This window comes from Jaculus jaculus, chromosome 8 (assembly GCF_020740685.1).
Source record: "Jaculus jaculus isolate mJacJac1 chromosome 8, mJacJac1.mat.Y.cur, whole genome shotgun sequence".
In the NCBI taxonomy this organism is placed as follows: Eukaryota; Metazoa; Chordata; class Mammalia; order Rodentia; family Dipodidae; genus Jaculus; species Jaculus jaculus.
The window spans coordinates 77,072,210-77,096,888 of NC_059109.1; the positions used below are offsets into that span (position 1 = coordinate 77,072,210).

The 24,679-nt window shown below is 41.9% G+C and overlaps 1 protein-coding gene across 1 annotated transcript in view; it reads left to right on the forward strand.

Annotated features, from left to right (window-relative positions):
- The window catches only part of Tmem132d (transmembrane protein 132D), a 769,582-nt gene that overhangs the window by 659,831 nt on the left and 85,072 nt on the right, over window positions 1-24,679 (forward strand). The window contains exon 5 of the mRNA XM_045157859.1: window positions 19,109-19,252. Coding sequence (XP_045013794.1) covers window positions 19,109-19,252 — 144 coding nt within the window. The remainder of the gene's footprint in view (window positions 1-19,108; window positions 19,253-24,679) is intronic.

Consider the following 24,679-nt stretch of genomic DNA (forward strand, 5'->3'; position numbering starts at 1 on the left):
TGAAGCTAAAGGACAGGTGTTCTGATAGGTTTAGCCACAGGATGATGGTGAGGTCAGGGAAGAACTTGACAAAGATTAAGGTAAATCGTGAAGCAAGGAGCAAGGCAACAAATGACTGAGACACAGGGCATTGTACTGAGAAGAAATGGGAACCCAGGCCGTACCAAGCATACGGAAATGGTCCTCAATGACAGAGACAGCCCCTGCAGACACTCATTCATGTCTGGAGAGTGTTTTGGTTGTCATAAACAAGGTTAAAGGTGGGAAAGGGGTATGTGTGTAAAAAGATTTCTCGTCACCATGACAAGTACCTGAGAGAAGTGGTTTGAAGGAGGAAAAATTATGCTCATGATTTCAAAGGTGGGAGTCCGTCAAGCTCAGGGTGTGGTAGAGCACATCTGCTCGCATCATGGCAGCCAGGGAGAGAGATGCTGGTGCTGGCAGGCGTGCCCTTCTCCCCTGGTGTTCCAGCTGGCCCCAGTCTACTGAAAGGTGCTACCCTCACTCTCCCTTTCTCTCCCTTTAGCTAGTCTTCTCTGGAAATGCTCTCACAGACACATCCAGAAGTGTACTTTACTAATCTCCTACATGCTTCTCAATCCTGTCAAGTTGTCAATCAAGACTATCTATCTTAGGGTGCACCTTGCATCTACTGGCAAAACCCAAGGATATTGTCCTGCATCCTCTACAGTGCAGAGAACATGGCTGAAAACAGAGAACACTCCATGTCCAGTGTGTAAGCCAAGAAGCCCTGGTCCACAGTGAACATTTTGCCTGAACCTACTAGATATATTCCTGCTTTAACATTTAGATTCCATGTTGGGACAACAATACGGGGTTAGTCCATTAGATGTCATATCACAGGTTGAGGCCACCAACCACAATAGTGTAAAATAGAAGTTAGACATGTGTCAGGGTACTAGAGATTCTCAAAAGTCCTTGAACTCCAAACTCTAAGTTTGTTTCTAATCTTTTTTATTGGTTGAGTAACTGTTTAAGATCCTGTGCTACTGGGGTTTTGTTCAGGAAGTCTTTTTCCATTCCTATACCATGGAAAGTTCCTTCTAAATTTTCTTCCAGTAGTACTCAAGTTTCTGGTCTTATATTGAGGTCTTTGATCCATTTAGACTTGAGTGTTATGCATGGAAAGATGTGTGGATCAAGTTTCAATTTCTCGCATATGGTATCCAGTTTGCCCAGCACCATTTCTTGAAGATGCTGTCTTTTTTCCAGCCTATATTGTTAGGGCCTTTGTCAAATAGCAAGTAGCTGTAGTTGCTTGACCCAAAGTCTGGGTCCCCAATTCTATTCCATTGGTCTATACTCCTGTTTTTATGCCAGTACCGTGCTGTTTTTATTACTATGGCTTTGTAATATAGCTTTAGATCAGGTATAGTAATGCCTCCAGAGGTATTCTTTTGCTGAGGATATGCTTGGATATTCAAAACCTTCTGCTTTTCCATATGAACTTTGAGATCATTTGTTCTATCTCTGTGAAGAACAATGTTGAGATTTTTAAATTAATTTATTTCTTTCAATGTTGGGATTTTAATTAGAATTGCATTAAATCTGCATATTGCCTTTGGTAGGATTTGCTTGTTTTTGATTTTAATCAAAGAATTAAATCAAATTAGACAGAGAAGGATAATTGCAAAGTTATTATATTTATTGAGGGAAGTACAGAGCCCAGGAAAGACACCCACGTGGCTTGAGAGCTCACATGGAGGGACTGGGAAAATCATGAGGAAAAAAAAATTCGGAGAGGGGCTGGAGAGATGGCTTAGTGGTTAAGCGCTTGCCTATGAAGGCTAAGGACCCTGGTTCAAGGCTCAATTCCCTAGGACCCATGTTAGCTTGATGCACAAGGGGGCGCACACATCTGGAGTTCATTTACAGAGACTGGAGACCCTGGCACGCCCATTCTCTCTATATATATGCCTCTTTCTCTCTCTGTTGCTCTCAAATAAATAAATAAATATATTTTTTTAAGTTCAGAGAGCTCCTGCCATGTGGGGAGCTGGAAGGGGTAAAGAGTAAGGTCTAGGGGGGCTCTTCACTGCAAGCCAAGGAAAAGTTCACCAACAGCTGGAAGTTCAGGAGAGGTCAAGCAGCTCAGAGAGTGTACCCTCCCCTTGTAGATATGTTTATAACCTTTTGGTGGTGGGCTCTGCCTTCTGGCTCAGGTGAGTCAGAGGGACAGCTGGTTGGTTACAGCTAGGGGCTGTCTCAGGAAGATGCTAGCCCTGACACCAAGTTATAGAGACTGAACTTGACCAACAACAATGTTTAAATCCTAAGAAAGACCACCCTCCCAGGAGTGGCCCAGGTTGTTTGTGGTAAAACAGGTCTAGAAAATCAGGCAAGAGATAAGAAGTCAGATCATCCTTTGATTTCTAGCAAATGCAGACCACTCTGCTTTTTGACTTTCAGGGTCACCCTAATTACCTAAAAGAGCTTCCTGATTCCATTGCAGACATGAGAGGAGCTGGATGGTCAGCATGTGGACAAGCTGAAAAGTGGTCAAGCTGGACTTACACTCTTATCTAATAATTGGCAGGGGTAGTTACCCACTGCAGCCTAAGGAACTACCAAAGAGTAGTCACAGGAAGCTTAGTTACCCATATCCATTTCTGTCATGGTTCTGGAGTTACCTGTGCTCAGCAGGTGACTCCTGCCCAGATTCCCTGTTCTAGTACAATGAGGTGGTACTAGGATTCCCCACAAAGGACTCTCTAGTCCCATATCCAGCAGTAAAATGCTGCTAGAGCTGATGACCAGATCCCTCACACAGCCTCTCCACACAGCCTGGGCTTCTTCCCAGCCTGGCAGCTGGGTTCCAAGAGCAAGCTCCTCCAGGAGAAAGCTGTGTTGTCCTTATGGTCTAGCCTCAGAAGTCACACAGCATCCTAGACTATAGCCATGCATCCCTAACACCAGTCAGAGGTGAGGGGATAGAGCAGACTCCACCTCTGTGTGTCAATGTCAGACAATCTGCAGGCATTTCCAAATTATTCAGGGACCCAGGCATCCTCTCTCCCCCACCCCAGCTTTATTAAGGCATAATACACAAATAAAAACTACAAATTGTAGGGTGTGGTGCTTGGATTACATTGTGAAGTAACTGCCACTATCAAACTAGGCAATAAATCCATTTGCTCACATAGTTTGTATTTATTTGTTTGTAGTATTGGAGTAAGAAAATTTTTACTCATTTGGAAATTTTGAAGTATATGATTCAAATATATATATTTATATAATTTGATCTGCAAAACTTAAATCTCATAACTGCAGATTTGTCATCTTTGGCCAAACCCTGCATTCTAGTCTGTCTCTGAGCCCTTCTTCCATATTTCCCAGGATATGGGAGGCCCTATAGCATTTGTCTCTCTGTGAACTTGTCTCCTGATGGAACTATTTCTTTGTATTGTGTGAACTTTTCCTGAGGTGACGCTAACACATGTCTGCTCAATGCAGAAAGAAAGGATTCCATATAAGTATTCCTTGTGAGCCAATGAAATTAACTGGGATTTCTTACAGGAACATGGTTGAAAAGTTATTGACAGACGCACAAGCAATTTATAGGCAGCCACAGCACTGAAGAAAATCCCCCTCCCCCTAGTAACTGTTTAGCAACTACAAATCTTTGTGGAGCAATGGGGCTTTGTGAGCTCCTCCCCTAACACTGGTTAGCAGTCTATAAATTTTGGAGAGAGGCATGGGCTCATGAGTCCCTTTCCCCCTAGCAACCATTAAATGTGCATCAATTCTCAAGGAAGGGTGAGACCTCAAGAGTCCCTCTCCTCTAGTAAGCATTAGGTGTCTGTAAATCCTTAGGAAGGGGCACAGCCTTGTGAGTCCCTATCTCTAAATGGTCCCAGGCTTGTTCAGGTCTCCTTCTGGTAATCCCAGATACTGACAGTTCAATAGGGCTAAGGCCATGTTATGCCTAGAGGAAAGCATTCTTCAACACTTGAAATTGTAAATCTAACTGCTAGAGAAACCCAACAAAGAATATGTTCAGTGACTAAGGAAGGAAGGAAAATAGAAGGCAGTTAACGTCTTGCCCAGCACACTGTTGTTCAGTAGGCCACATAGTAAACTGCTGAAACAAGGAAGTACATGGCAGTGTCTTCTTTCAATGTTGGGGAAAGTCTTTGTAACATGGTCAAGAGACTTAGAAGGGATTTAAGGGATAACTAGGGACATAGAAAGGAGGAAGCGTTTGTAGCATCTTGGCATAAACTCTAGCAAGTGTGACATTTTAACAATGAGTGTATGTCACCTTGATGAGATGGTTAAAGGCACATTTTTTAAAAAGGAAGAAAAGCATGAAAAGCACCAGGTATCCAGGTGTGCTTTGGCAGGTGTGCAGAAGCCAGCCTAGGTGGTAGATGCTGTCTATGAAGAATCTTGCCACTTTCCAGAAGTAGAATTATTTTGTTCTAGTGTGACTACTGAAGTGCAATAATCCTCCATGGCATGCCACCACCATTCAACCTCAATGCTGAATCTCAGGAACAAACACAGTGGCTTATAAATCTCTGTATGACACAGGTGTGCCATTGAGGGGTGCTTCCCACTGGGTAAGAGAGAACTGTGGGTTGTTTATGGTGATGCAGCATTAGTACTAAGTAGATCTAGTATTTCCATGGCCATCTCATAACTCTACTGTTCAATGTATTATTGATGAAAAGTTCCCCACTCATCTTCATGTTAGTGTTTCCTTTTATTGAAGGTATATAAGGTTAGGGGAGTTTGGGAAAATACACAAAAGGCAAGTACAGAATGGTAAGTCATCATTCTATTTATTGAGTTATTGATCTTTTCTGGGAAATGAAAAGATTTAGGAAAACAAATAGTTAAGAAAACATCCTTAGGACGAGCTTGCTGCATCAGCTTGACACTGGGTTGTCAAACTGTCTTGGGGCTGCGTCTGCTCAAGCTTTTAATAGAAACCAAGGCAGCCAGTTGTTATCTGGTGTTGCAGTCAGGTTCACATGGCTGACAGAAATGACCCAACCAAGAGCAGCTTGTGGGGAAAACAAGGGTTTATTTTGGCTTACAGACTCAAGGGGAAGCTCCATGATGGCAGGGAAAATGACAACAGGAGCAGAGGGTGGACATCACCCCCTGGCCAACATTGGATGGACAACAGCAATAGGAGAGTGTGCCAAACACTGGCATGGGAAAACTGGCTCTAACACCCATAAGCCTGCCCCCTATAATACACTGCCTCCAGGAGGCTTTAATTTCAAATTGCCATCAGCTGGGGAGCCTAGCATCCAGAACACCTAAGTTTATGAGGAACACCTGAATCAAACCACCACACCCAGTGTATGGAGAAAATGTGAAGGCTTCCTATCTGAGTAATCTTGTCTTTTGGGAGAGTTTAAAATCCAATGCCTGTACTTGAAATTGGATACCGTTGTGTATCAGTCAGACTAGCTTAGGTTCTAGGGCAGTAGGAACCACCAGATTTACTGCAATAAGACAGGAAAAACATAGCTACTACTCCTGCTGTTTGCCCTACCTGAGTCAATAGGAAGATCTGCTCTACACAGTAACTTGGGTGACCAAGAACCACCTAAAGCACACAGCACCCTGTCTACAGGATGGGTGATGAGAAAAAGTGGGTAACTGGACGGGACATCTTTATTGCCTCAACACAGAAGAAAAAAACGTGTATTCTAAAAGTTATTGTCCAAAAGTTTTCAGGTGTGTGGCAGGCCCACTCCATGGATCTAGAACCATCTGCCTGCTTTGTAAATATCCTAGCTATGGACAGAGCTCCAGGTGTGCAGCTGGCCTGCTCCATGGCTGTAGCCATTGCTCTTGAGAGGTCTGCTGGAAACTGTTTCTTCACCCCTGTGGGTCTGACAAAAATAAATACTTTATTTCTTTTTTAACAATGTATTTGTTATAGGCATTTCATACATACACAATGTATTTTCATTATATTTACCCCTATTGTCCTCTGCTGCCCCCCCCACCTATTCTTCTGATTTCCTTCCTCTTTCTAGCTCAGCCCTCATACCTTCATGGCTTTTGTTGACCTCATGAGCTGAATTAGATTGTTTGCATGAGCATGGGTGAGAGGCTACTTACTGGAGCATGGGATCCAATGAAAAATATGAATTCTACATAAGCCCTTTCTTTTCAATGAACCTAGAGTGTATTCCATTGTCTACAAATAAAATCTCTGACCAATACTGTGTTTTAAAACATTTTTATTGACATCTTCATATACATATACAATATACCTTGATGATAATCTCCCCTCACCACTCTTCTCAGTCTTTTTTTGCTGCAACCCCCATCCTCCTACACTGAATCCCTTCTTTCAGTCCAGTCCCTGTTCTACTTTGATGTCACCACTTTTTCCCTCCTGTTATGCAGGTCTGGTGTAGGTAGTAGCATCAGTCACTGTGAGGCCATGAATGCCATAGCCACCTTGTGTGTGGAAGACAGCAATGATGTGCTTTGTAAAGCTGTTATTTCCAAAATATTTTGAAAACTGGGAAGTATGATGAGAAATTGAAGGCTTGATTTGTTTCTTTTTCATTTATTTCTATTACATATATCAAAACATATGTAGCCATGTGTCACTTGATGGTGATATGTTTATTTGTTTATTATTTATTTATTTTCTGAGATAGAGTCTTGCTGTGTAGCTCAGGCTGGCCTTGGACTCATGATTCTCCTTACTCAACCTTCTAAGCACTTGGATTGTAGGTGGGTGCCACCATACCCACCTTGAGGAACATTCTGATAAGAATGCTGTTAGATGACTGTGACCATTATTGTTATGATGATTAGAAGGTAAAATTTATTCACAAACTTGGTCCCCAACAGGTGACTCTGGGAAGGTTGTGAAGCCCTAGGAGACGTAGCCTCATTGATGGAAGTGGGTCCCTGGGGCCAAGGCTTGAGTGTTAAAACATATTCTGGCTTCCTGCCAATTCTCTACTTCCTGAACTGTCCAGATGTGAGCAATAAGCTCACTTACTGCTACAGGCACAAGGCCCTTTCATCACCATATGGTACTTGTCAGGCTGAACTAAACCCCCATATCATGAGTCAGAATCAATCCTCTTATATTACTTCTTGTCAGGGATTTGGTCTGAGCAGTGGGAAAAGCAACACAACTGCGTAGAGATCATACAGTCTATGGACAATGTGGACTATCATTGATTGAAGTGTCCTGTGGTTCTGTGAGTGTTGGGAAGAGCTAAGAATGCTGTGAATTGGAGCTACATTGAATGGGAAGAGACTGAGAATGCAATGAATGAAGAGAGACTAAGAATGATGGATGAAGAGAGACTAAGAATGCTGTGAACTGGAGCTACATTAAATGGGGCATAGTGAGAGCTCAAAGCCAGCTCCCCAGATGGTATGAGCCCTGTCAAAACTGCACTTCAGTGTGGGACATGTGCATAGATTATCTCCCAATAGCCACAGGGTCACTTGTGTCTGCATCTGATTCCCCGAAGCACCACATACACTAGTCTTGCCAGGTGAGCTTTGGCTCTTCCCCAGCATTTGAAGCATACAATGAACGTGCTTTTCTTCTGAAACTGGCTCTGTAAATTTGTGTAGATGTTAGTTACTTATCTCCAAGCAAGAGAGAATGCCCAGGGGTGTTTCTTGTTCAAAAAGTAAAGGGGACTAGGGAAATGGCTTAGTAGTTATGGCACTTGCCTGCGAAGCCTAAGAACCCAGGTTTGATTCACCAGGAGCCACATAAGCCATATGCACAAGGGAGCACATGTGTCTGGAGTTCGTATGCAATGGCTAGAGGCCCTGGTGTGCCCCTTCTCTCTTTATCTCCATCTGTCTCTTTCTTGCTCATAAATAAATGAATAAAATATTTTTTTTAAAAAGAGTAAGTAAAGTACTTTTCCAGTATGTGTTCATGGGTGATTTCTCTCTACACATGGGGGTGATTATTTATATATTTATTTATTTTATTACTGACATATTAGTATGGATACATCATATATTGGTACCATCTTTTCCCTCATCCCTGCCACACTTTCTAGCTCTAGAAGGGCTAACTGTCTGGGGACTGACTCTCTTCTGGATTCCAGCTGGGATCTCTTTATGTTCTTTATTGGCAACATATGGTGTCTTCAGCAATAGGGTCTTACCTTTTACCTCAGGCAGGTAATCAAGTGCTTTGACAGAAGCCTATCAAAGCCTTTAGGTCTCTTCAGTCAACAGCTCATTGAGGAAAGCAACCATTTTTGGTACTTAGAGTTACATGGCATAGCCAAAAAATTCTTAAGGTCAGGCCCTTACCAGGACCCTTCTTTCCAGACACTCCCCCCATACTCCTACTGAGGGTTAAATCATTTAGTCTACCTTCAAGGATAAAGGTTTTTATGGTACCAGTTTATTTTGGGTTAAGTTTTATGTTTATTTCCCCCCAACCTCCCTTTTTCCTCCCCCAAACCCTTCCATCTCTATTGTCTGGGCCTTGAGTTGCATATCCAGTACCCCAGAAATTCGAGATGATCCAGGTTAGGAATCACAGATGGGTGAGAACATGCAGTGTTTGTCTTTCTGTGATTGTGTGAGTTCACTGAGTATGATCATTCCAAGTCCATTCTTTTTCCTACAAATTTCACTGTATCATTTTTTTCCCACTGCTGAGTAGAATTCTGTTGTAAAAATGTACCATAACTTCAACATCCATTCATCCATTGAAGGACACTTGGGTTGATTCCAGTTCTTAGCATTGTGAATTGAGCAGCTATAAATATTGTTGAGCAAATATCTCTGTAGTAAAGCATGGAGCATTTGGGGTAAATGGCCAGTAAGGGAATAACTGAGTCTGTTGGTAGTTCTACATTCATCTATTTCAGGAATCTCCATACTGATTTCCACAGTGGTTGTACAAGTTTGCCTTCCCACCAACAGTGAATGAGGGTTCCTCTTTCCCCACATCCATACCAACATTTTTTGTCATTTGATTTTTTTTTTTTTAATGATTGACATCCTCACTGAAGTAAGGTGGAATCTCATAGTTGTTTTAATTTACATTTCCCTGATGGTTAGGGATGTTGAACATTTTAAGTGTGTGTTAGCCATTTGTATATCTTCTTTTGAGAAGTCCCTATTCAGTTCTCTACCCCATTTGTTGAGTGGACTGATTTTTTTATTCCTTAGTTTTTTGAGTTTTTTTTTATAGATTCTAGATATTAAGCTTCTGCCAGTGGCATAGCTGGTGAAAATTTTCTCCCATTCTCTCACTCCTATATAAATGAGAGTTTCTCCTATTTTTAATTTTAATAGTTCTAGATATTATATCAAGGCCTTGAAACCATTTGGAATTGATTTTTGTGTATGGTGAGATGAATGGATCTAGTTTCATTTTTCTACAAGTGGTTATCAAATTTGCCCAGCACCATTTGTTGAAGATGTTATCTGTTCTGTAGTCTACATTACTGAACCTTTGTCAAAGATCAAGGACCTGCAGTTACTTAACCTAAGGACTGGATCTTCAATTCTGTTCCATATATCTATATTTCTATTTTTATGCCAATACCATGCTGTTTCTGTTACCATGGCTTTGTAATATAATGCAGATTGGGTATTGTGGTATCTCCCTCCAGTGGTGCTTCTTTTACTGAGAATATGTTTGGAAAGCAGAGGCCTACTGCCATGCTATATGAATTTTGAGATCATTTTTCTATCTCTGTATAGAATGATGCTGGAATTTTTATTTGTATTGCATTAAATCTGTATATTGCTTTTGGTAGAATGGCTAATTTTACAATATTAATTCTACCTATACAGAAGTATAGGAGGACTTTCTGTCTTCTCAAGTTCTCCTCAATTTCCTTCTTGAGTAAATTTATGTTTTCATTATATAGGTCTTTCAAATCCTTAGGTAGTGTTATTCCAAGGTATTTAGTTAATTTGTGGCTATTGAAAATGGGACAGCCTCAATGATTTCTTTCTCTTTATATTTTTATCTATGCGTATAGAAAAGCTACTGATTTTTTTGTGTGGATTTTGTATCCTGCCACCTTGCTGAAGGAATTAATCACCTTTAGAAGTTTTGAGATGGAGACTTTCTGCTCACTTATATATAGGATTATGTCATCTACAAATAGGAATAATTTGACTTCTTTCTTTGCAACTTGTATCCCTTTTATTTCTTTCTCCTGTCATATTGCTTGGGCTAGGACTTCCTTCTAGTATTATGTTGAATATCAGTGGTGGAAGTGAACATTCCTGTCTTGTTTCTAATCTCAATGGAAACTCCTTGAGTCTTTCCCCATTAAGTATGATTTGGGCTTTTGGTGCTTTATACATAACCTTTACTGTGTTTCAATATAGGCCATATATATATTCTTTCCAGCATTTAGATCATAAGTGATGTTGTGTTTTTGTCAAAGGCCTTCTCTGTACATATTGAAATGATCATGTGGTTCTTGTGATTAGGTTTATTTACATGGTGTATTACAGTGACTAATTTCTGTATGTTGAAACATCCAGTATCCCTGGGATGAAGCCTATTAGATCAAGGTGGATAATGCATTTCTCCGATTATGTGAAACAGTATGAGAAAAATTGGTTTTAGTTCTTCAATGAAGGTTTGATAGAATTCTGCTGAGAAGCCATTCAGTCCTGTACTTTCTTTTGGGGGAGGATTTTGATTAACTTTTCAATCTCAATGGATGTAAAAGTTTTGTTTAAGAGATTAATCTGCTCTGAGTTTAATATTGGTAGGTGGTATGTATCTAGAAAGTCATCCATTTCTTCCACATGATTGACTTTTGTGGAGTAGAGGTTTTGGAAGAATGTCCTGATGATTCTTCCAATTTCATTGATGTCTATTGTGATCTCTCACTTTTCACTTCTGATTTGGTTGAGACTTCTCTTTTTTCACTTGATCAAATTGGCCAGGGGTTTATCTATCTTCATATTTTTTCAAAAAACCAACTCTTTCTTGTATCAATTTTCATAATTGTTTTCTTTGGCATTTAGTGCTATGAATTTTCTCCCTTAGGACTGTCTTCATTGTGTTCCATAAGTTTTGATGAATTATATTATCATTATCATTCAATTATAGAAATTTTACAAGTTTCTTTTGTGTTGGGAGCTGCAGCTGCTCTTTAACCTTGGGAGCTAAGGGTGGCCTCTAATCTCCTACTCTCTTAATACAAAGGCCTTATCGATAAGGCACCTGATATTAAGGCATTGTTTAGTATACAGCCTAGGTGGAGTGGGGGCCTGATACAGAGGGATTAACATACTACCCTGGTGAAGTTGACCTTAGGCACATAGGCATTGTCAAGAAATTTCTATCTTCTGTATATAAGCTATGTCTGCCTGAATAAACCTGAGCCTTGATCAGAACTTGTCTTGGCCCCATTCCTTGTGTTCTTGTCTCAGATTCATTCCCGCTCCCTCCTTCGAGGCCTGTTTCAACCTTCGTGCTGCAGGCCAGCACACTTTTTGATTTATTCCACTACTCAATCATTGTTTAAAAGTGTGTTGTTCAACCTCCAGGAGCTGGTGGGTGTGTCTCTTGTTAATTTCTAGCCTTAAAGCATTTTGATTTGATATGATGTAGGAAGATATGTCAATTTACCTAAATTTATGGAAGCATACTTTATGACCTAATATATGTTCCATTTTGGAAAAGATTCCATGAGAAGAATGTGTATTCTGTAGAATTGGGGTGGAATGTTCTATATGATTGTTAGGTCTAGTTGATCTGTGGTTTTGTTTAGCTCTATTATTTCCTGGTTGATTTTCTGTTTGGATGATATATCTATTGATGATAGTGGAGTATTGAAGTCTCCAACTATGATGGTGTTGGTGTTTAGTTCTGTTTTGTTGTCAAGTCTGTTTTGTTTTATAAACTGTGTTGCACCTGTATTTGGTGTACATTCATTTATGATTATGATGTCTTCTTATTAGATCATTCCCTTTACAAGTAAGAAGTGGCTTTCTTTGTCTCTTTAATTGATTTTGTTTTGAAGTCTATTTTTATCAGATATTAATATAACAACACCTGCTTGTGTCTTATTTCCATTTGCTTGGAATATCATTTTCCATCCTTTCATCCTAAGGACATGCCTGCCTTTAAGAGGCAGGATGGGTTTATTGAAGACAACAGATAGAAGAGTCCATTTTTTTCTAATCCACCCTATTAACTTGTGTCTCTTGATGGGTGAGTTAAGACCACTAATTTTTAAGGTTATACCTGTGATGTTTGATTTAATCCCTGCCATGTTGGGGTGCTTTACCGCTTTTGGTGTTTCTTGTGTTTTGTACTTTTTTGAACCTGCTCTGGTTTTGGTTATTGTGATCTTCTTCTTATAGGCTCTTGAGATTGGCTGTTTGACTCTGCTGTGTGGAGTATTCCCTGAAGTATTCTCTGTAGGTTTGTCCTTGTGTTCATATAATGATAGAGATGGCAGAGATGGCTTTTTTTTTCCATGAAATTTTCCTTTTACTATCTATTATGAGGGATACTTTCACTGGGTAAAGTAGTTTGGGTTGGAAGCCATATTTTGTTTGTTTTTTGTTTGTTTTCTTTCTTAAGATTTTTAAGTGCTATATTCTAGTCCCTTCTGGCTTTTGGGGTTTCCATTGAGAAATCTGAGGAAATTCTGATGAAGTTGCCTTTATATGTAATGTGTTGTTTCTCCCTTGCTGCTTTGAGTACTCTCCATTTTCATTGTTTAGACTTTTCCTGATGATGTGCCCTGGAGAGTTTCTTCTTTGTTCCAATCTGTATAAGTTATTTTAGTTTCTTATATTTGGATAGATCTCTCTTTTGAGAGGGTGGGAAACATTTCTTCAATAATTTTGTTAAATAAGTTCTGCATGCCTTTGATCTCAATTTCTTCCCCTTCTGGTATACTCATAATCTAAATGTCAGGACATTTTAATGTATCCCATATTTCCCTAATATTCTGTTTGCAAGATTTTTTTAAAATTTATCAAATTTTTTAGACTCCCAACTTGTTTCTTCTGTCTTGTCTTTTAGCTCTGAGGTCCTGTCCTCGACATGATTAACTCTGCTCACGAGGGTTTCTAGAAAGCTTTTCACTAATTCAGTTTAGTTTGTATGTTCTGGTGCCTTTCTCTGTATAGCATCCATATCTTGGTTAAGACCAAATTTCAGGTCATGTTTTGATTTTCTTAATGCTTCTTAGAATTCATACTTGCATTGACTTATGTCTTCATTAAGCTTAACCAGCTGGTCATTGAGATCATCTATTTTTTTGGCTCACCTTCAGTTAATTTATCTCTTTTTGAAGTCTCTCTGGTTTCATCTGTTAGGTTAAGTCTAGTGAAGACAACTGTGTGGATTCCATTTATGTGATGGTTGTTTTTTGTTGGTTTGTTGCTACTAGTTCTATAATTTGCTTCAGGGTTACATGTCTTGTGTTTTCATTTAATTTCATATTCCTGATACCTCTTCTAAATTTTCATTGGAGACTCCCATTGTGGGACTAGGCAGCTTTGTTTGAGATCTCTCACTTTGCTGTTTTATGTTGTTTCTTTTGCATTGGGGTTTACCCATCGCAGTGTGAGAGTCTTATTTAATAAAGGAGGAAACAAGAATTTTTCCTTGTAGTGTCTTTACTGAGTGTTCTATTTTATGTTTGAATAGAATAGGCTTGTGCTGGCTTTGTATTTTTGGGATGAACAGGTTGTGGAGGGTGTAAGTACACCAGCAGCACTGGGCTGGAGCTTAATACCAAAGGTGGGATTGGAGGTCTAGGTTCTCTTTCACCTGGTCCCAGTTGTGTCTTGCCTGTGGCTCTGGGCTGTAGCACTTGCCCTTGCTCTCCTACTGTACCCAGATGAGCAGGTTATGAAGGACTTACTGTTTTCTCCTGGAAGATGATTGTCTTATATTCCTGTGTTCCCCTTCTAGGGCTGAGGTTATGCCCCAAATAGTCACTGGAAATTGGGTGGAATGTTGGAGAGATGATGGGGATTTTCTGGGTTCCACAGCCCAGGCCTGATCAGGGAGTTGACAGGTGTAGGGAAGACACAGGTACTGGCCAAGAGGCACACACAAGAGCACCTGTAGGCAGCACATGATGTGGAGAGTCTGCAAGCATGGGGAGTGAGGCACCCTGTGGGTCAGCCCACTATGAAGGTGAGGAAGCATGTGTGAGCCATAGGAGAGCCTGTAGGAGCACTTTGGGATGCAGGGAAATGTGTGGGCAGAAGGCAGTGGGAGAAATCTGGGGGAGCTTGCAATACACAGGGAACTGGGGAGAGCCTGCAGGTACCATGGCAGGAGATAGGGATGCTGAGGGATGCAGCAGTTGGGAGGAGCCTGAGAGTAGTCTAGTGGGAGTGAAAGGGGCATATGGGTCACATGTGTAATCATCAGAGCCTGTAGGTAGTATAGTGGGGAACCTGGTTGAAAAGTCAGGGGCACCAAGGCTTGGGCAAGTGGTTGGGAGGCCCAAGGGTCTAGGGGGCTACCTGAGAGCAGGGAAATTATCATATATCCAACTGTGCCCCTCTGTGCCTGTCCAGTGCTAAGATCTCCTAAAACTAGAGCCCCACAAATCTTTCCTGATATGAGCCCAGGAGCTGAAGCATGGTTAGGAGGCCACCATCTTGAGTAGAAGTTGGAAGTGATTTTGTAACACCTGAATTCAATTGTAAGCTGATGTCTCTGGGGTGATCATATCCCTTTATCTTTCCCCTATGCTGGACATTTCCTTATAACTGAGATGTTTTTGTCTGAGCTGTTCCAATCTCACCTAACCCAGACAACTGTCTACATTTTTCTTCCCCAATATCATGAGATCCAAGAGTGAAATGTGTACACAGTGTGGAATGACCACACAGCATAGGGTGTTCACACAGTGCAGGATGCCCACATGGCATGGGATATCTGCCCTGCCATGGAGGGAATACAGCATTTCCCAGGACAATTCTGGATTGTAAGGCCTTTGCATACTCCAGATACTATGGGAAACAGCTGCAGCCTCCACACATCCTGCCCTACTGTTCCTTACTTCAGTAACTACACCCAATCCTTCCTCTTCTGAGGCTTTAGGTTGGTAGCTTGGGTGCCTGTGGGTGATACAAAACACATATGACATGTGGTCTGTATTCATCAATGAAAGTGAAAGGACATATTCAAATGCTGCATCTTGAAGAGGGCTTGAGCCTTGCAGAGCAGTGGCTTTTAGGCAGTTTCCTGGTTTTCCACCTTAAAATGGCAAGTGATCTCTAACGTATCTGCAATAATGCTAGCAAGCATAAGCATGAGAACCAGAGTTTAGATCCCCAGCACCCATGCATGGAAGGACATTGTGACACACCACTCCCAGTACTCAGGAGGTAGGGACCCGGACACCCTGGACAAGCTGTCTAGCAAGACTAGCTGAATCAGTGAGCTCTGGGTTCAGGTGTGGGACCCTGACTCAAAGGCTAAGAGCTATCAAGAAAGACATCCAACACTAACCTCTGGCCTCCACATGTAAGTACACACATGCACATGTACCTACATACACACATACACACACATGAACACACATACATGCACTACATGCACACAAGACACACAGGGAGAGAGAGAGAGAGCACAAAAAAGACTGGGATGTAGCTCAGTGATAGAGTGCTTGCCTAGCATGTATAAGGTCCCGGGTTCAATCCCTAGTATTGCCAAACAAAAATGAGAAGGGGGAAGAAAGAGAAGAGAGAAAAGGAGGGTGGTATGTTTCATTTTTTCTTATTAACAATAATGAAGCACTTTTAACATATTCATTTCAGCTTAAAAATGGTGAGATAATTTGTGGCTATCTAAAAACTCAAATAGCAATCGTTAAAATGAGCAAGATAGTAATTCTCTCTCAAAGATGGCCTCATTTCAGTGGTCATACCTGTTCATTCCAAGGCCATTTCCAGTCTCTTTTCTACTTCTCTGCCTTTTTTATAACCAGTTACAGCCTAAAATAGTGCTGGAAGATCCCCAGGAATGCATAAATAAGACATTACAAAGATGTGTTAGGGTCTGGGAGGCCAATGAAGGTAGTGATTTGCTGATAGAAAGGCCATGCATTATTTCCTAGGCTTGGAGAAGCTGTGCTAGGCTGGATGGATGGCAATATGGTGGCTGAACTATTAAGGGTATATATCACAGGATGCAAACATCAGGGCTATAGTAGGTCATGTCTCAGCCATAAGTGAGGCTACATGGGTATTCCACCATTGAGCAATGCCCACCTCCCCTTAAAAAAAAAAAAATATTTCTGTGAGTTATCTGAGCATCATTCAACTCTATGGAAAAATGAAACTCAGCCTGTCAGCCTGAGAGAAATGGTTTGTTGTGAAAGAATTAGGAATGCAGAGTAGACCCCACCTGAAATCAGAGTTGCTGGTGCCCACGATGATCTTGTGCCCAAGGTCCCTGTGCTGCTAGAAGTCAGAACAACACCCAGACAGGCAACATGCAGCTGCCCCACCCCCAGTTATTCCCAGCACTAGTTCTCATTATGCCAAATGAGGGTACAAACACACAAAGGCCAATTAAACTCTGCTGTTGGATGTAGGTGCTCTCTACTTTTTCAAAGCAGTATGTGAAGTCGTTTTCCTGAGCCTAGAGTCAACAGGTGCTTCTGTTCTTCCATGGTTTGCAATCTTTTGTGGCAAGCCAGTATGGGCCACAGAGTGGGAACAATTTTCATTTCAAAAGCAAGACTTATTCCTTTAGGTGCTTCATTTTTCTGCCTCCTGAGGCAGTAAGAAGTAGCATTATATGTGTGTTTTCCCTCTTCACAATAAAATGAAACAGGAACTCCAAGCAAAAAATGTCAGCTGTGGGTATCAGGAAACTTATGCATACTCAGTGTCAGATGTGGACTTTGAATTCAAAAATGACCCAAACAAAGGCTGGAGAAATGGCTTAGTAGTTAAACACTTGCTTGTGTAGCCTAAGGATCCCAGTTCGAGGCTTGATTCTCCAGGGCCCACGTTAGCCAGATGCACAAGGGGGCGCACACGTCTGGAGTTCGTTTGCAGTGGCTGGAGGCCCTGGTCCGCCCATTCTCTGTCTCTCTCTATCTGCCTCTTTCTCTGTCTGTTGCTCTCAAATAAATTTTTAAAAAAATTTTAAAAAATGACCCAAACAAGAGTCTTGTTTAGATTTAAAATACAGAAAATAACATACACTGTCCCAGGAGGAGGCTAAGCCGAATAAGCTGGGTGTTCTGTGAGCCTTATCCTGTGAAGAATCACATCTTCTATAAGATGCAGTCTCAATAAGGAAAGTGGTGATGTCATTGGGGAATGGAAAGCTTTTTTCTATTGTGTCTGCTGGCCTGATACAGGCATTCTAGATTTCACATGAAAATCAAACTCATAAGACTGCCTGCAATTCTAAAAGAGATGCCAATGGGTCCTCTGAAGCTTTTAGAACAGGGTAAACTGAGCCAAATCTCAAAGTAAAGTGACAACCAAATGAGGAGAAACATCACAAAGCCTAGAACAAAGCCAGGTTTTCTGTTGTTCTATCAAGACAGGGCCAAGTGAGCTCAGCTATCACAAGGAATGCAATGTGTTATGTCACAGAAAGACCTCTTTGGACACTGTTAGAAGAAAGATGAACTGGATTTGAACAAACATGCTAGGATCAGGGGCTTGGGAGGGGAGACTATGCAGGGACTTGAGAGAAAGGAGCTTCATGTGACAGAGGGAACAGCCTCTTCAGGAAAAATTGAGAGCAACTTCCTAGTTCATGGAGCTCAATTTTTCTCACCTGGAAAATGGGCTTGTAGGATCTACAGGACCCACCTATTAAAGTACCATAAGAAATCTTCATTGTAACCAAGGAGAGACAGATGTGCTGGAGAGGTATCTACAGTGTCACTCCTGCCCAAATGTCTGCAAGCAGTGATAGTGATGGAATAACTTCACATGAGTAACGTAACACTGAAGCTAGGTAATGCCAAAAAAGAGAGAGAGAAAGAACAAGCTTGTGATGCCATTGTCTCTGAAATCCAAGCCATCCTCAAGGACAGATCTTTCTCATGAGTCAGCAGTAAATATGTGTGAGTATTGCACATGTGTGTGCCACATGAGTGGACTTGTAGAAGTATCATTTCAGCCATAATAAGATTCCAGACATATGCAAGGCCAGAATCCAAAAAGGAGTTGGAAGAATTCAGTGAAAAACAAGGCACAAAAAAATTGAGAGAAAGGGACTCTCCCATCATCTCATCTCTAGCCACATTTACTGAGGTAAAGTCACCTACCTAAGCAGCTTTCTAAACACCTTACCCTTCTGGTCAGTAATTACCTGCTTCAGTTAGAATTGGCTCTAAACTTAGACCTATTGGGGCTTGGGAAAAGCCTGAGTGGGGAAGATTTCTTGTTGTACAACCATAAAACCAGAGTTCAGTTCCCAGCATTCATGTAAAGAGCCCAGCACAACTGCTCACACCTGAGATCCCAGTGCTGAGGGGACAGACACAGGAAGATGTCTGGGCTTCCCTATTCAGTCAGTCTAACCGAAAGACAGAAAGCTCAAGGTTTATTGAGAGATTCTGTCCAGAGAAATAAGGCAGAAAACTGATAGAGGAAGACACCTAACATCCTTCACTGCCCTTGACCTCTGGGAACATTGGTTGTGAATATGTATACACACATGCACGTGTGTATGTATATACACACACAGCCCCCAAAAAGATGTATTTTAGTCACTAAAACATGGACTCAAGAACTGAAATTCTGGGGTTCAAATTGTACCTAGGTTTGTGACCTTGGGCAAATTACAAACCAGACTGTCAATGAAACAGAGATAAGTCTCATCAGGTAACATGAATTACTGGACCAATACTTGGGAAGCACATAAGAGAGTTCTGAGCTTGGAAGCAAGTTTGTATAAGTGTCTGCCAAGCATAGTATTGACTGTGAGTTCACTCCACTCTTTTTCATTACATCCTCCCTTGCAGAAATCTGGGTGGTGACAAAAATGTCCTCTGAGCAGCTGGCTGGTAGCACTGGGCTTCTTAAGCCTGGGTGACAGGCAGATAGATCAGGGATAGTTGTGTACATTCACAAGACTGGTAACTCCAGAAGAAGGTAATGGACAGTGTGTTTGGTCTTCTAGGAGGCAGAGATTCTGAACACGGCCATCCTGACCGGGAAGACAGTGGCCGTCCCTGTGAGGGTGATCTCAGTAGAGGAGGACGGAACAGTGAGAGATCTGTTGGACTCGGTGGAGTGCAGGTCTTCTGATGAAGATGTGATTAAGGCAAGTGGACAACTCCCCACCCTTTCAGAAACCAGAGGTTACATCAGCATCAGAGTTTCTCCTCAACTAGAATTCATGTGTCCCTCCTATCCCATTCCAGTTATCCTGCCACTTAAATCAGGAGTGTCTCCAAGCCCCAAGCAGAGTGTAGTGAGACATAACTCTGGCTTACTCTGGGCTGGGAAGCTTTCTACCCACCCTTTGGGTTTGCCACACACCTTTGGCCTCTGAGAGGCGACCATAGGATGCAAATACCACCACACTGACAGCAGAGGTTTCTTTCCACCCACCCGGGCTGTAAAGGGTTGGGAAGGAAAGCTGAAAACCAGACTGGTACAAGTCCAGCCACTCTCTTGGATGCCTGTACAGATACATATTTTGTATGAAATCAGTGAAGATATAAAATATGCAATTACACCCAGCTTTGATTTATAAAACCAAGCATAGGAAAAGGAGTTGACTCCCATCCTCGGCATAGTTCACACAATTCTATACTAGTGAGGATTGTGATGAGCTGGGCCCCTCCCTCTTTTATGTTCCCTGATTCCATTCTTTCTCCCAGCCTCCTCTTTATCTTTTTAAATTGAATGTTAAAATAGTTTTAAAAAATAGGTTCACTGGGAAAAGCCCAAGGCCAGGGACTCCAATCTGTCTCTTGCAGCTCACTTCCAGACAGCAGGAGAGAGTAAATCTACGCTTCTACCACACCCCAACCCAGACCCACAGCCAGAATGACAAACACCACCTGCCTCATGTCCTCAAGCTAGCAAGGTTGCTACACTGGCCTGGGCTTTCTCATACAGACCTCAGGTCCTTCTGGACAGTAATTATCTAACCTCCCTCCTCAGAAGGAACATCTCTGGCCACGTAAACAGTAGTCACCAAACATAAATAAAATCTCTGCCAAGTGCTAGGATATTAGTCTGAAACCAGAAGCACACATGAAGAATGCATAGCTACAAGGGAGTGGCATATATTACATAACACACCACTCCAACCTTCTTTAGGAATCTTCTTCATAATGTATAACAACTCCTTTAGTTGCTCAGCCCACTATTTTAGCTCATCCTTGGTTTTTGCCTTTCTGTCTCCCATGTCCATAGAAGAGGGGATATCTGCTTTACAGAGAATTTCTATATAAATTATGGGGCTTGCTCTGATAAGACCTCCTATCCCTGAACCAAGCACCACATCTCAGGACCAAACATACAACCTATCACCTCAAAGCACCTGAACTGAAAAATCATTTGGGACAATAATCCCCTGGCTAGATCTCTGTGCCACTGCCCCAAATCAGCAGTGAAAGCAGCATTTCCCCTGTAGTTGTTCAGCAACATTTGACTTCAAGGACTGGAGACCTTTTAAGACCCCATGGAGAAGCACAGTGGGACCATTGCTTTTCTGGGACCCTTACTTGGTACCAAGGGGAAAGTTGATCAGACCTCAGCATCCTCCATGAAGAGTTGTCCTAGAATCTTGTCTGTGTTGCTTTTGCCACTCGTGGAGGCAACTATTCATTTCCAGTATGGACTTCCAAACTCAGCAATGTTCATGGCTAGCAGCAATGAGCACCTAGCCCTGTCCAATCACAGCCGCTCACAGTGACCTCATTCCATCATGTTGGAGCAAATCACTGGTGTCAGGCCTATCCTAGCTTCTTCCCAGATAACCACAGCAGAAAAAGACCATGGAATCAAGATGTACACATTTTGTAGAGGCAGAGCCACACTGACATCTTTTCTCTGTGAAAATAGCAACCTGCAGCAAGTAGAGTAAGTCTGGGACAGGGATGGGAACAAGACACTTAACCAGTAGAGTAATGCTGGTGGGGGGAAGAGCAGGATGGGAAGGTAAAGAAGACTTTCTGAAGCAGAACATGGCATTCTTGGTGGGGGATGAAACTGAATGAGTCATACATAGGTAGCCTTATTCCTGGGGAAAAGAAGAATGCCTGGTACCAACACACTGCTTGGTTCTTTTTCAAACAAACAACCAGACTTCCAATAATCTGAACAGCCACAAAGATGCCACCTGAAGGGACAGCCCTAGTTAGTCTCTTCTCAGTCTGAAGATTCTATACTCCTGTGACTCTGTCCCCACCCCAGCCCTACCTTAACTGTAATCCATGGATGTGACAAGGTAGGGGTTTTGCCACCCCATGGGCTCATATTGCCTCCTCTGAAGATCCTAGCTTCATCAGCAGGGAAGAGTTCTCAGGAAATAGCTGTGTGGATTGGCAGTATCACTGTACTTGTATGAATATAACACTCTGGCACACTGTGGCAGGAGCTGCACAGTAAACGAATTTATCTCCCACTGATGGATTTGACTGCCCTCCCCATAGATACTGTCTTCTGTCCATTACATAGGCAAGTATTATTTATCAATCAATCTATTGATCTATCTATCTATCTATCTGTCTATCTATCTATCTATCTATCTATCTATCATCTATTTATTTGACAGAGTGACAGAAGGAGCAGAGAGAGAGAGAGAATGGGGGTATCCCAGGGCCTGTAGGCACTGCAGATGAACTCCAGATGCATATGCCACCTTGTGCATCTGGCTTACATGGGTCCTGGGGAATTGAAACTGGGCCTTTTGGCTTTGCAGACAAGTGCTTTAACTGCTAAGCAATTTCTCTAGCTCAAAAGTGTCATTTTTATTTATTTTTATTTGAGAAAGACAAAGAGAGAATGCGTGTGCTGGGTCTCTAGCCAGTGCAAACGAATTCCAGACACATGCACCACCTTGTACATCTGGCTTACATGGGATCTGGGGAATTACACCTCTGTCCTTAGGCTTCACAGGCAAACACCTTAACTATTAAGTCATCTTTCCAGCCTGAATATCATTCTTAAATGAACCTCCAACACTATGCTGCAACCTGCTGCAGTGTGCAAAGTACCATCTTCTCAGCAGAGTTCACTATACTTTTCCCTTCCCATTCTGGGGATGCCCAGTGGATGCACATGACAAAGGATCAGGAGAAGAAAAGGATGAGCTATGTCATAAAGTTTGCACCTATCTGGCATTCTAGCTGTTTTCATCATAGCATTCTCCTTGGACACCCAATAGGTAGGTCCCTTTCCAGGAACTGGTCATTCATCATGTTGGTAGAAAAATTGCTTGGCTGGATGTAAATGTTTTCATTTCTAGAAAATCTCATTTTCCTCCCACACATGGTTCATGTTTGGATTTCTCTTCTTTTGCACCCATTTATCAGTTTCCAAAGCTTGTGTGTAATTTCAAAGCTGTTAGTGGATGTGAGGCAGACTAGAGGGAGGTAAAGTCATCAAAGCAATAGCGAGAACAGAAATGGTGGTGTTTATCCTTTTTGTTATTGTTGGGTGCTTACTGCATAGCAGGTAAGCACCTACTACTTTATCTTCAAGCTGCCAATGAAATATTAGTTTTCTTTTCATTCTATTTGTTGATTAGTTATATACACAGTGTGTATACAGCCATGTTCATTCTATTGTTAGCCTCCTCCTTGTTCTCCCCCCTCTTTTCATTCTGTTGTTTCTCAATTAAAAAAATGAGGCACACAGAGCATTGAGACATCATCAGAGATGATGGTACCTTCATGATACCCATTCCTAAGCTGGGGGTTAAAAAACTCTGTTGTAGGAGCAAAACTGTCACATCCTTTCATTAATATTGTCTGTGCTACAATGACAGGGTTAATGTGAAAATTACATAAAGTCACAATCCATAAATAAATTTCTACTGAATATCCACCAATTATACATTTCTACATTGTCAGTGGTCACTTATGTATGACCATGAGAGAGCTCAACTATTGCAATGAGAGAAGTCATATCACCCCAGAACCAAAAATATCACTAAGTTCTTGATGGAAAAAGGCTACTCATCCCTACTCAGGACATTGAGGGGACCTTCCTCCATTGGTTATTTTCATATGTTATTTTAATAACATGCTGAGGCTGACTCCTCCACAAAACAGAACATTATATAAGGGATCACAATTCTCATAGTAGTACTTTATGCCAGTAGGTTAAGCTCTTATCTCTCCCTGCAATTATTTGTGGGAGTGAGTATATTGTATGTAAGACTATGGGTATAAATTCCTGGGAATTTTTGTAAGGAAAAATATGTTTAGACCATTTTTACAAGTTTTTAGGGAAATGTGAGAACTGGAACATAGGATAGATCGACTGTTTCAGAGATCCCCAACCTTACCCTATATTCTGAACCTACAATATTAACCTCATGCAGGGTACTTCCCAGTACCATGCCAGTGGCAGATAGCACTATCTGGATATAAAGAACCTTTCTGTGTTCTCAGACATGGATCTCACAGTCACTCTCAAAACTACCAGTCATGAGCCTATGAGACAATATTGGACCCACACTGCTCCTAACTACAGAGATCCTCAGGGATCTGGAAGAAAATTCAGGTCAGAAGGCACAGCACAGAGAATGCAGAAGGCAGTTGGCCATTTGTATGAAATGAGCCAATGGGGAGTGAAGGGGAGTGCTGCAAATAAGGTACACTCCCCTGCTTGAAGGTTTAATCCTACTATTCCAGACCTGACCATGAAGACAAAAGAGGTTCATGATGCTTAAGAGGTGGGGCTCCAGAGATGAAGTGCCCAGATTTAGATTCTGCTTTGGGGTCCTGGGGACATGGATTAGTTAGTACAGTACTTGCAGAGCTACCTGCGGACTCAAGTTCAGATCCAAGCACTTCATGTAAAAGCCAAGTTTGATGGTATACACCTGTAATCCCAATGCTTACAGTTAACTCTGAAGATTACTCAATCTCCCATGTTTCTTCTTGTCCCCTTATCATCCTGACCTCATTTCCTGAATCTTCTGTCCAGTGGCACTGGCCTCTCAGGAATGCTCCTGCATCCAGCCATATCAGTGATATACATTACAGACTATTCAGGGACTCCTGCTGCACAAACTCCCAATCAATATTTCTTAGGAAAAGGATCTTATCAAAGAAGTTTCAGAGAAGATGTGGAGGGTCATCCCTGGGGCTGTCACACAGAAGGAAACACTGCTTCTCAAAAGGCAGAAAGTATACAGAGTATGTCCCCCTCACTCAATTGATGTTCCCTGACCCTCCTGGACAAAATGTAGAGCTATCCCAAGGGTGGCTGGAGAGCTCCTTCAGAGCAGGAAAATCTGCATGGAAGTTATAAGAGCTGGATGGCATGTATTTCTGGGTGCCTCTGCTTACCCCATTCAGTAGGACTACAGACACAGCACCCTGCTTATAAAGACAAGGGGACCAGCCTGAGCTTGAGAAGATAGCCACCCAGTCTCATGCCCCCTCCACATTCTCTATTTTCTCCATGAGCGGGGAAAAAAAAAAAAAAAAAAAAGGACAGGGAGGTAGGGTTCCTGGGCAGCTAAAATGGAAAAAGAAGCCATGAGCCAAGGTTTCTTCAGCAA